This window comes from Silurus meridionalis, chromosome 23 (genome assembly GCF_014805685.1).
Source record: "Silurus meridionalis isolate SWU-2019-XX chromosome 23, ASM1480568v1, whole genome shotgun sequence".
Classification (NCBI taxonomy): domain Eukaryota; kingdom Metazoa; phylum Chordata; class Actinopteri; order Siluriformes; family Siluridae; genus Silurus; species Silurus meridionalis.
Genome location: NC_060906.1, coordinates 9,137,909 through 9,149,341, shown reverse-complemented (window position 1 = coordinate 9,149,341; position 11,433 = coordinate 9,137,909). Strand labels below are relative to the sequence as shown.

The 11,433-nt window shown below is 38.2% G+C and overlaps 2 protein-coding genes across 2 annotated transcripts; both read right to left on the bottom strand.

Annotated features, from left to right (window-relative positions):
* Window positions 1-704: 704 nt before the first annotated feature.
* LOC124376690 (pancreas/duodenum homeobox protein 1-like) lies at window positions 705-3,914 on the bottom strand. The gene is made up of 2 exons (XM_046835903.1): window positions 3,584-3,914; window positions 705-976 (listed from the first exon to the last, which is right to left on the bottom strand). The coding sequence occupies exons 1-2, from the start codon at window positions 3,912-3,914 to the stop codon at window positions 705-707; spliced, it is 603 nt and encodes a 200-aa protein (XP_046691859.1).
* A 3,911-nt stretch (window positions 3,915-7,825) lies between these two features.
* gsx2 (GS homeobox 2) lies at window positions 7,826-9,886 on the bottom strand. The gene is made up of 2 exons (XM_046836525.1): window positions 9,365-9,886; window positions 7,826-8,666 (listed from the first exon to the last, which is right to left on the bottom strand). Exons 1-2 carry the CDS (start codon window positions 9,726-9,728, stop codon window positions 8,326-8,328), a joined length of 705 nt encoding a protein of 234 aa, XP_046692481.1. The 5' UTR covers window positions 9,729-9,886; the 3' UTR covers window positions 7,826-8,325.
* Between the last annotated feature and the right edge of the window lie 1,547 nt (window positions 9,887-11,433).

Sequence of the window (11,433 nt, the reverse complement as noted above, 5' to 3'; positions counted from 1 at the left end):
GAGAGAAAAAAACACACTTTTTTTTTTTTAAATATTAATGCTCTGATGTATTTCTAACAGATACAATCCATAATTCTGTATGTCATATATATGAAATTCTTGACTATCACTGTATAAAACAGTCTCAAAGAGTCAAATATGAGTAAATCCAATAAAGGTTTGTCTGCACACAAGTATAAACAGTCTAAATAATTTATAGCACACAAGTACAAATCTGTAAATTAAAATAATTTATATGTCTGCACACAATAATTGTATTTAAATCAAGTTTAACAACGGAATGCACATGATGCTGCTAAAAGTATTTGGACACCTGTGCATCACACACATATGTAAGCCTTCCATTGTTTTGCTTTTCTTGAATGCCTTTGTATGCGACAGTCGAAAAAATTCAAGTGGAAAACCTTGGCGAGATAGTGTATGTTATTATAACAGCATATAGAGAATAAATCTGGAATGGCATGCTTCACAATCACATATATGGATACTGTTGTGAGGTGTCCACAAATGTTTGTCCATACAGAGGAGTTTAGGTGGAGACAAAATAATTCTGCGGTACATCAGTGAACATTGAAGGTCGTACCATGACTGTTGGGAATTTGGCTCATTGGAGGTGCCGTGTCTCCACGCCGTTAAGGCGCATTAGAATTATTACATTGTAATAGAGTTAAAACTATATGCGTCTCAAATAATGGTCATGTTCTTCAGACATGTGTTGCTACAGTTGAGTCAGCATCTTGTTCCTCCTGTAGCTCTTGATTCCGTGTGCCTCGGTGTCTCTTTGCTTCCTCCTTTTTCCACTTCATGCGTCTGTTCTGAAACCAGATTTTAATGTGGCGCTCGGTGAGGTTCAGGCTCGTTGCCAGCTCGTATCTGCGTGGCCGGGAAATGTAGCGATTGAACAGAAACTCTTTCTCCAGCTCCAGCAGCTGTGCCCTGCTGTATGCTGTACGGCTTCGCTTCTGCTCGTCCAGGTCTTCACACAGAAACCCACCTTTAGGGAAAGACACAACAGCTATGTTTTTCAGTATGAATAAATTACTTTTTTGTATCTTTACACTAAATTTGATTGTTAGGGCTATTGAAGTTTGCTTTAGGTTAAAGGGTAGTATCATTGACCAACACAGTCTCACTGCATTTCATAATATAGTCACAAACTTTAACCATTTGTTCATGGACACGAATTTCCCTTTTTTTTCATTTCACTGCCTCCATCTGACTCCGTCTCCATATCAATGGAGGCAGAGGATAATGGGTAATTCTGACAGAAATGCGAAAGGTAATCTTTTTCCCCATTTTTATCAAAAAACAAGGCAGGAAATATACTGTTAGGGTTTGGGTAAGGGTTATTCTGTAATAAATGTGTGTCTCTAATTAGTAACACAGTCTCCTTAACTAACCGGCAGAATATATTTACTGCATTTTGACTGGAAGGAACCACTGATAACATATTCTGCTTAAATGTTGAGTAATAGTGCTTTAAGATTAAAAGTTCAATAACAAACGAGAAAAAAATATATATATAGCGGCTGTGGTATCCAGTGTCAGAAAGAAAACTTTGGCAGAGGCACCAAAAATACTTCCTACTGAAATGCATTACATAAAAAGTCATCCTTAGTGACACAAAAAGAGGGAAATTTGTGTCTATGAACATGAATCAATAGATTACATTTCGTGACTATATCACGAAATTCCTTGAGACTGGGCTGCATTGACACTAAGCAAAAAATCTCCACAAACAATCCCCAATGGTGAGTTTTTTTATATACACTGTTTAGCACCTATATTTATTACAGATGCAGTATTCACTAAGATACACCACAGAATGAGCTTGAAATGAACTTCCAGTGAGTATGCAAGGTTTCTAAACACTCAATTAGCAAGTAATTCATGCTTTGTGTAATTTATTTTAGGTGTTTTTCTGTTTAATTCAAATGAATTTATATTTGTATAGGGATTTTATTAATGGACAGTGTCCTAAAGCAGCTTTCAGAGATAAAGGAGTCATAAGGTTGTATAAAAGAGTGTATAAGTTTAATGCCTATATATCTGTTCCTTATAATTGTTGTTTATCCCTTATAAATGAGCCAGTGGTGCCTGTGGCAAGGTAAAAACTCCCTGAGATGGTATGAGGAAGAAACCTTTAAAGGAATCTGACTCTAAAGGGACTGTCCATTCATTACATTTTCATAATTGTTGAGGTTTACTGTTTAGTGATAATGTAAATAAAAAATGTTTATGCAGCTGGTGGCCCCAAACCATTGTAGTAGATTGTTAATATTAATTACAGTCCAAACCCATCCCTAAGTTGCTCAGTACCTTCATGGAAATTCAACACCCAATGAGTTTTTTTAAATCTGTATTTGCTACATTAACATTTTGTGTAGAGCCTAACCCTCTAAAAACATCATCCTGTTTTAAAAGCCATAGAAGTGAATTCCCTAGGACTCACATTTGCTCTTAGAGAAGTCTCAATTCTTTTTTGCATGAATTTCACAAATGGTTGCAAAAATGTATTTGTAAACCGGGTTCACGCTGAAACATTTATGCTGAGAATCACAACAACATTTCAAATATGCTATATTGAATTAAAATCTGTTTACTATGGAGGCCATTGATGTTCTTTCTCATAGTCATAGAAGTCTGAGATCATTTGTGAGCTTTATGATGAGTTTGATGGCATGAAGCATGGAAGTGCATGGAAGGCATTATAAAACATATATAACTTGTGGCTATAAAGGGATGTGGATGGTCAGCAACAATACTCAGGAAGGCTGTGGCATTTAAACAACAATCCTTTGCTTTTAAAGGTTTTCCTGATGTTTGCCAGAAAAAACATTCCCTACACCATGACACTACCAGTCTGAACTGTTGACACAAGGATGTTCCAGGGATTAATGCTGTTGATGCCAAATTCTGACCATACCATTTGAATGCTGCAGCACAAATCAAGATTAATCATCACAGGAGACATTATTCAAATCGTCAACTGTCCACTTTAAGTAAACCTGTGCTTTTGTCCAACCTCAGATTCATGTTTTTGACTGACAGGAGTTTGAAACAGTGTGGTTTTCTGGTCTTAGAGCCCATCTGCCTCAAGTTTTAGTGTATTCTGAATTGCTTTTCTGTACACTACAAATACAAAGAGTACTGATTTGAGTTTTCTTGTCAGTTCAAATTAGTCTGGCCATTTTCCTCTGTCTTGTCTAATCAACAAGCTGTTTTTTGGCTCACGGTTCAACTCACACACATTGTTTTCATCCCAATTGTATCCAAGGTATTTCTGAACACAAACTAGCACCATCAACCATAACACAATTACAGTCACTAAGATTTCCATCTCGTCTGATTGTTGATGATAATGTGGCTAGTGAACACACTATGGACATTTCATTTTCTCTTATTCATTTAGTGCCTGTTGTATATAATTATAATAATTATTAATTATATTACTACAATTTAGTACACTACAGCAGTAATGAATTAACCTTTAAAGCACACACATTGTCAGTGACATGTTATACTTTTGAACCTTAAACATATACACCTATTCTAGTAATCCAAAAAAGTCCAAAAGTGTTACCTGTCATAGGTGCCTGGCAGATTTGCGATCTTGACGCTCTCATCCATGGAAAAGCCAAGTGCCCTGTCGACTCGTCAGTCCTTGGATGGTAGGAATCAGCTTGCACGCCTTCTCCATGGAGATACCCAGTTGAGGGGGCATGCTGACAGGATGGCAGTTCATAGGGAGCCAACTCTCTATTCTGATTCTCAAGTGCAGCGTTACTATGCAGCTCTAAATACGGCACCTGATCTGCTCGGTGGGAGTACAGACAGGCTGATGGTTCTCGCTCCACATCATTGTGGTTCTGTGTCTCAAACGTTTCATTATAATACACATCCAGCGAGTCCATGTCTCTGCTCGAAGAGCCACTGCGTTTCCTGCAGAACCTGAGCGACAGGTGTGCACTGAAGAGTGTGTACACACCCAAGGGCCTCAATCTGAAGCGCAACCGAGTGTTTACCTTCTGGTGGTCACGTAGCTGTCAGGAATGATGGACGAATTATTAATTGTACCAGGTTGGCTAAAGTGCATTTCATATTTGCTCTTGAGTCAAGGCGGTTTCTCCACCGTGTGTCAAAGAACCTCTGTGCTTTATCAGGTATTTTTTAACATGGATAGTATATTAATTTTATTTTTATATGAGTAAGAGAAAAAAGAACATTTTTATATTTTTTTATCTATCTTTCTATCTATATATCTGCATTGCATGCCTTAAATATTTGTAGACACCTGATTTTCTCACTTATAGCTGGTTCTTCTCCAAAATGTTGCCACAAAGAATAAAACACACAATGGTATAGAATGTAGTATCACCATTTCCTTTCACCAAGGTCCAGAATTGGTCCAGCATGACAGAAAATGTGTACAAAATGAGATCCAGGATGACATAGTGTGTTAGAGTTTAAATTGTATTGAACAGAACCCTGACCTCAACCCCACTGAGCACCTTTGGGATGATCTGAACACTGAATGCACCCAAGCCTCCTCACCAGGACCGGATTTTACTAATGCCCATGTAGCTGTAGTTATTATTATTATTATTTTTTTTTTAACACACAAAAATTTGTGAAAAAAAGTTTTCTTTCCATTTTACTCATTTTGCTTTCAAAAGCTTCCAAAGTCTAAAAGCACCGTATTATCCCACTCACGGTTCTTCTCATTTTTAGAAAGGGGGCTTTGCATTTTAATCCACTCCAAGCACACTTATGATAAATTCATTGTGGTTGCAAAGTTTTGTGCCACAAAGAGGTCACACGCCCTGAAGAGCTGTTACGATTCAGAAAGGAGAAAAGAGCTCGTCCTGCATTCTCCATTCTCTGCACTTTTTCAGCTCGCAAATCAATTCTTGCCAGAACGCTGGGACGCGTGTCCTGAGAAGTCACTTATTTCAATTTAATGCTGATCACTGTTACATAACTGGCTCTATTAAGTGCATACATGTAGGGCACCGAAAAGCACCATTGGATAATTTTTCACAGACACTATGAAAGAGAATGTAGAAAGCAGTTTTTTGAGAAAGGTGGTGTGTTCTTCCCACAGCTCAAAAGCAGCTACTTGGACAAAACACACACACACACACACACACACACACACACACACACACACACACACACACACACACACACTTAATTGCTCATTGTTATGCGTAATTGGCCGGTCGTAATGGACAAAGAGGGATTGTTGCATTTCTGTAATATTTGAAGTCCAAAAGAACAGGTGCTAAAACTGTCTGTCTATCTATCTATCTATCTATCTATCTATCTATCTATCTATCTATCTATCTATCTATCTATCTATCTATCTATCTATCTATCTATCTATCTATCTATCTATCTATCTATCTATCTTATTGTTATTATTCTAATAGAAATTATCTATCATAATCATCATCATGTTAAGATTATTTTTGTTTGTTATTTGTTTACCTGATTATTTGTTTGTTGCTTATTGTTGTACTAATAGAAAGCAATCATTGTCTTCATCATCATCATCATCATCATCATCATCATCACATAAACATTTATTATGAATTTATTTACTTATTCATTCATTCATTCATTCATTCATTTATTAATTAATTTATTTGTTTTTGTACTGAAAGCAATCATCATCATCATCATCGCGTTAATATTTATTTTTATGTTTTGTTGTAGTTGTACTAGTAAAAAGCAATCATTCTCATCATCATCATCATCTTCATCATCATCATCATCATCATCATCATATAGCAAATTCTTTGGACTCTGGGTCAGCCCTTGTCATGGCTTAATACCGTCCTGCTTTTTCAAATGGCTGTAAAATCCTCATTGTCGGACCCTTTTAAATAGGATCACGGTCTTTGACACTCACACCTGCGAGGGGCGAAGTCTAATTCGATTAATAGGAAATTCAATATATATTCATTAGGTGGCTTTCCCTCTATAATATATGATCGCAGGCAGGACGTGAAAGGGGTCTATTGATTGGGACTCTGAAAGGACCTGCGTGGGACTGCAACTTCACCTGCTTCCCCTCTCAATTAGGAATGTATCCCAAACTCGGACGCGAAACGAGTTAAATTAAGCGTTCACTAATTTGCTATCTCGTCCCTCCCGCCTAATCCCCCACCTGTTTTTTTTTTTTCCTAGCGTGCCCCCTTCAATTTAGTGTGAGCTGAAAGGTTCCAATAGGGTCTAATGAAACAGTGACTAAATCGTTCCCTCTCTCTCTTTCCCAGTGCATGGTTGGTGAAAAGGCCCGGAGCTTGGCGCACTGTCGGGGGTCCGCCGGCTAAGGCGAGTTCCTGGCAGGACAATCTAACCTGTCAAAGCCTTTGGCCAGCTCTTCATAGCCTGCATCACCCCCCCTTCCCCTCCAACCCACACCACCACCAACGCCACCCCCACCCCTCCCTTTTTCATGGAGTTGAAGGAATTGCTACATAATCGACCCCGACGTGGGACAGAAACCGTAATTAAACTCCTTTTGGATTAACTTAACACGAGGGACAACGTTCAGCTGAAAAGCGCACATAAAGCCGGGTGGCTGGGTGTCGTGGTGGTGGGGGTGAGGGATCGGGTTGGGGGGTTTCGTAGATCAGGGGCTCTATTATAGAAAAAATCACCTGGACTCTGGGAGAGAAACTTCTAGGAGGCTTTTGTGCTCATGAAACAGGAACTGTTTGAGCCTACATGGTGCGCCATTAGAACAGGAAAAGCCGTGGCAGCGCATTAGATTTAAATGAAACCACAAAGCCCACACACTCTGAAATAAGACCTGTGAAGAAAAAAAAAAAATTTCTGAATTCCCGTTTATTAAACTCACAGCAATACTTTAACATAACATCTGACTAAAAAGATTCAGTAGGCTGCAAACTTTTTTATGTGACTAGTGATTTACTATAAACCTTAAAACCTACATCTGAAATGTATGGCATGTTGTGTTTTATATATTCTTATTGCGATATTTTTTTAATTGTATTTTATTTTATTTACATTATATTTTATATATTCTTATTTTGAAATTACATCAAATGTAATTTTATTCACTATACAATTGTGTATGTATGTATATATATATATATATATATATATATATATATATATATATATATATATATAGAGAGAGAGAGAGAGAGAGAGAGAGAGAGAGAGATTGAGAGAGAGAGAGAGAGAGAGAGAGAGAGAGAGAGAGATTCTTTATTGGAATATCATTATAATATATATATATATATATATATATATATATATATATATATATATATATATATATATATATATATATAATAGACTATCTTTATTTGATGAGTTCTCGTTAGTTTACTGGACTGTTTTAATAGTGCCCCGGTTTACAAGAGTGTAAAACCCTATAGTTTACATGCCCATGGTTAAGCCTTTAGAAAAATAATAATAATAATAATTAATTGTGTGTATATATATATATATATATATATATATATATATATATATATATATATATATATATATATATATATATATATATGCAGAATCTTAAAATAATCTGACATTTGAAAATTGAGATTTAGATTCAATAATTCAGAGCAGCTAGTAGTATAAATGTGTCTATGATCAGGTACAGGACCAAATCCGTGTATGCGTCTGCGAATTTCTCTCCAAACTAATAAATCACAATTGGTGAAATACAGTTACTAAATTGTGAGTCCAGTAAGATGTTTATAGATCTGTATGAGCGATACAGAGATACAAAACCAATATTATACAATTTATACAAATATAATGATACAACCAAAACTCAAGAAAATTCAAGTTGCGCGCAATTACGCATGGACCGTGTTTCTTTATTTAAATAAATACAAATATACACATATTACATTACACAAATATACATCCTTTTTTTTTTTTTTACTTATCCCGGTTTATTTACATACAGATTTCTGCTCAATATTTAGCATTTCAAGCACATTAGAGTTACGGACTGTAAAGGCAGAACAGACGCGAGAGGAAAATCCGTCACTTTTGTTGTATCCTCAGGGTTGAAAGCAACACATGCATTGTTAAAGTTGAGATGGGCAGAAACACACAACATAATAATCATTCAACCACATAGATGTAAATGGAACCCTGGTGAGTTTGCTGTCATCTTTTCGTTTTTAGAATGTGTGACCATAAACATCCACTTTTCTGAATCTACACGTTTTCGGAGACGTCCAAGGATCCGTGCATGTATGGAAGACTAAGTGCTAGTTCAAGTGAACAGTCTTAGAGTGCTCATCAAGTCCTTGTGTGTCTCTCGCTATTCTGTTAGATAGGAGAACCCTCTTTCTCCTCGCTGACTGAGGCGGGTGAGAGGGACTCCTCGTCCTCCGAACGCGGATAGGGTGCGTGGGTTCCGGAGCACTTGCACGCGGTGTGCGCACTCCGCTGCGCGCCCTTGCCCTCCTTCTTGTGCTTGACGCGCCGATTCTGGAACCAGATCTTAACCTGCTTCTCAGACAGGTTGAGATACGTGGCGATCTCAATCCTGCGCAGGCGCGACAGGTACATGTTCGAGGAGAACTCGCGCTCGAGCTCGAGGAGCTGCGTGCTGGTGAAGGCCGTGCGCATGCGCTTTCCATTCTGAGAATGGCCGTTGTCCGACGCACCTGCAGGTGACAGAAAGTTAGTACACCTGGTTCACTTGAGCAATGGTTGGGTGGTAATGGATAGTTATAGTGGCTGTAACTGAGAGTAATAATTCATAAGTTGTCCATTATAACTAGTGGATAGTTATAACTGCTGTAATGGAATGTTATAATGATTGTACTGAGTTTGTAGTGGATAGCTCTAAGTGCTCTAAAGGATAGTTATAATAATTGTAATGGACAGTTATGTGTTGTAGTGGATAGTTATAATGCTTGTAATGGCTTGTTGTAAAAGTTTTAGTGGATAGTTATAATGGTTTAAATTGTTATAATGGAGCAAATTGATAGTTATAATTGTTGTAAGGGATAGTTATAAGATAGTTATATTGTTTATAAGGGATAGTTTTAATAGATTGTAGTGAATAGTTATAATGTATGTGATGGATAGATATAAGTTTGTAATGGATAGTTTAAGAGTTTGTAGTGAATAGTTATAATGGTTGTAATAAATAGTTCTAAGAGTTTGTAGTGAATATTTATAATGAATGTAATAGATCGATATTTGTTTGTAATGGATTTGTTTTTAGTGGATATGTATAATGGTTGTAATGGTTGTAATGGATAGTTATAATGGTTGTAATAGATAGTTCTAACAGTTTGCAGTGGGTAGGTGGGTCAGGTGGAAGCAGGTGTGTTAGAGAGCACTAGCTCCTCCTTACCTATGGAAAGACAGTGGTATCTCCGTGGGTCAGTGACGCTGTAAGCGGGGGTCGTGCAGACTGGCGCGGTGTTGTGTTGTTGGGCAAGCCGCTGGCAGTAAGGCGCATCCCCGCTCGGGAATCCTGGAGCCTTCAGCAGAGGCAGGCCGGCCCGGGGAGAGTGGACATGCGAGGCGACGCAGAGCGGACACACGCAGAAGGCTCCTCCTTTCCGGGACGGGCACGCGGACGCAGGGACACCCATCACACCCGGTGCGTGCATGCCGATGGGGATGAAGAAGTCCTGCGCTGTGTGCTCGCTCAGAGGCGCGGCTCTGGCCGAGTCCTTGATGATCAGAGAGTCGACGTAGAAAGACCTGGACATGACTTGTTGTGATGATGCCAATAACCCGGGATTACAGACGACGTGCAGAATATTCACTGCTGTCTTCTGAAGCTATCGGGAGCTGCGAAGGAGCTTAAGTTTGATGGTTCAACAAAAGGGAGCTTGGAGAGGGCCGGCCCTAACGTCACCCACGTGCGACTCCCAGCATAGGGGCTTTAGTCTCTCCCGTGACCCGAGACACGTGATGCCCGAGCGCACTACCAATCAAAACCTTGGCCATCCAGTTTCATTGCTTCTTACATCATGTTTTTTACGAGGCACCAGAGTTTCCATTAAAGCTGCTGGCAACAAAAGTTACTGAAATGCCATGGCATCTATCTATCTATCTATCTATCTATCTATCTATCTATCTATCTATCTATCTATCTATCTATCTATCTATCTATCTATCTATCTATCTATCTGTCTGTCTGTCTGTCTGTCTGTCTGTCTGTCTGTCTGTCTGTCTGTCTGTCTGTCTGTGGTTAGTTCTGAGTGGGCATTATCTCAGTTAATTTAAATCAATACATCGTGTGACTCCCAAAGGCATAAATACACTTCATGTCCTCTTAATCAAGGTTTAGATCAGTTTGGTCCTGTCTTGGGATTAAGGGTTTTATAAAACGCAAAGGATTGAGGGTGCGTGCAATTTGATAGTGATTAGGATTCAATTAGAAAGCGTTTATTGTCGAGGTATTAAAGGCTGACAAACAGACAGCTATTCCAGAAATGCGTTAATCCCCCAACTTGTGACAATAATTAGCCAGTGTGATCTGCAGGCAGGTCAGGAGAGGTCTAAGATTTCACTTTCATGTGTGTGTGCTCGCTCTTCGTTATTATTATTATTATTATTATTATTATTATTATTATTATTATTATTATTATTTTAACTACGTGCAATAAAAAGCTAAATAGTTAAACTGTCCGGCAGAGGGTACTTTATTAGTTATTTACAATAAAATAATTATAATAATAGTAATAATATAATGTGCACCATATTGTTTATTTATTTATTTTTATTTTTTATATTTTTCTTTACATAATATAAACAGTTTGAACTAAAAAAGTAGAGGCCATGCATTCACCAACATAATTAGCATTAATTACGCCATTAATCCCGCAGCCCAGATTACAGGCCTTGATCTAAATTGTTTGGTTAAAATGTAAATCATGGTCACCACAGCCATAAATCAGGATGCTCTTTAAGGATAGTGAGAGGTGAGTAAATACGGACATACAGTAGACTAATTGAGGGCAGGGGGCAAACTGCCCCATAACGGCGTTTTCATGTCGGTATTTTTCTGCTAATTTCACACAAGGGAGTCTGCGCTCATATGAATTTAATTGCTAGCATCAGCAGAGGCCTCGTTGCTCAACACTAAAGAATAAGACCTTAAATCTGGCGCATGCAGGCGCAGAGGAGGAAACGAACACATCTGTCAAGCGGGATGTAATTGCTTTAATGGAGTGAACAGGGCGTGATAACATGAGAAAGAGAGAGAGAGAGAGAGAGAGAGAGAGAGAGACAGACAGACAGACAGATAGATAGATAGATAGATAGATAGATAGATAGATAGATAGATAGATAGATAGATAGATAGATAGATAGATAGATAGATAGATAGATAGAACTCCTTTCCAATTCGTTCAAACGGTCATAAGACTGAATGGGTTGGGTGTGTGTGTGTGTGTGTGTGCCCAGCGC

Bases quoted from the DNA above. Each gene is read 5' to 3' on its own strand.
- LOC124376690 (XM_046835903.1), bottom strand. From the start codon at position 3,914: ATGGACTCGCTGGATGTGTATTATAATGAAACGTTTGAGACACAGAAC. The intron at 977-3,583 runs GTAACACTTTTG...TTCTGTGTGAAG, and splicing joins CTGCCAGGCACCTATGACAG to ACCTGGACGAGCAGAAGCGA.
- gsx2 (XM_046836525.1), bottom strand. From the start codon at position 9,728: ATGTCCAGGTCTTTCTACGTCGACTCTCTGATCATCAAGGACTCGGCC. The intron at 8,667-9,364 runs GTAAGGAGGAGC...TGTCACCTGCAG, and splicing joins ATACCACTGTCTTTCCATAG to GTGCGTCGGACAACGGCCAT.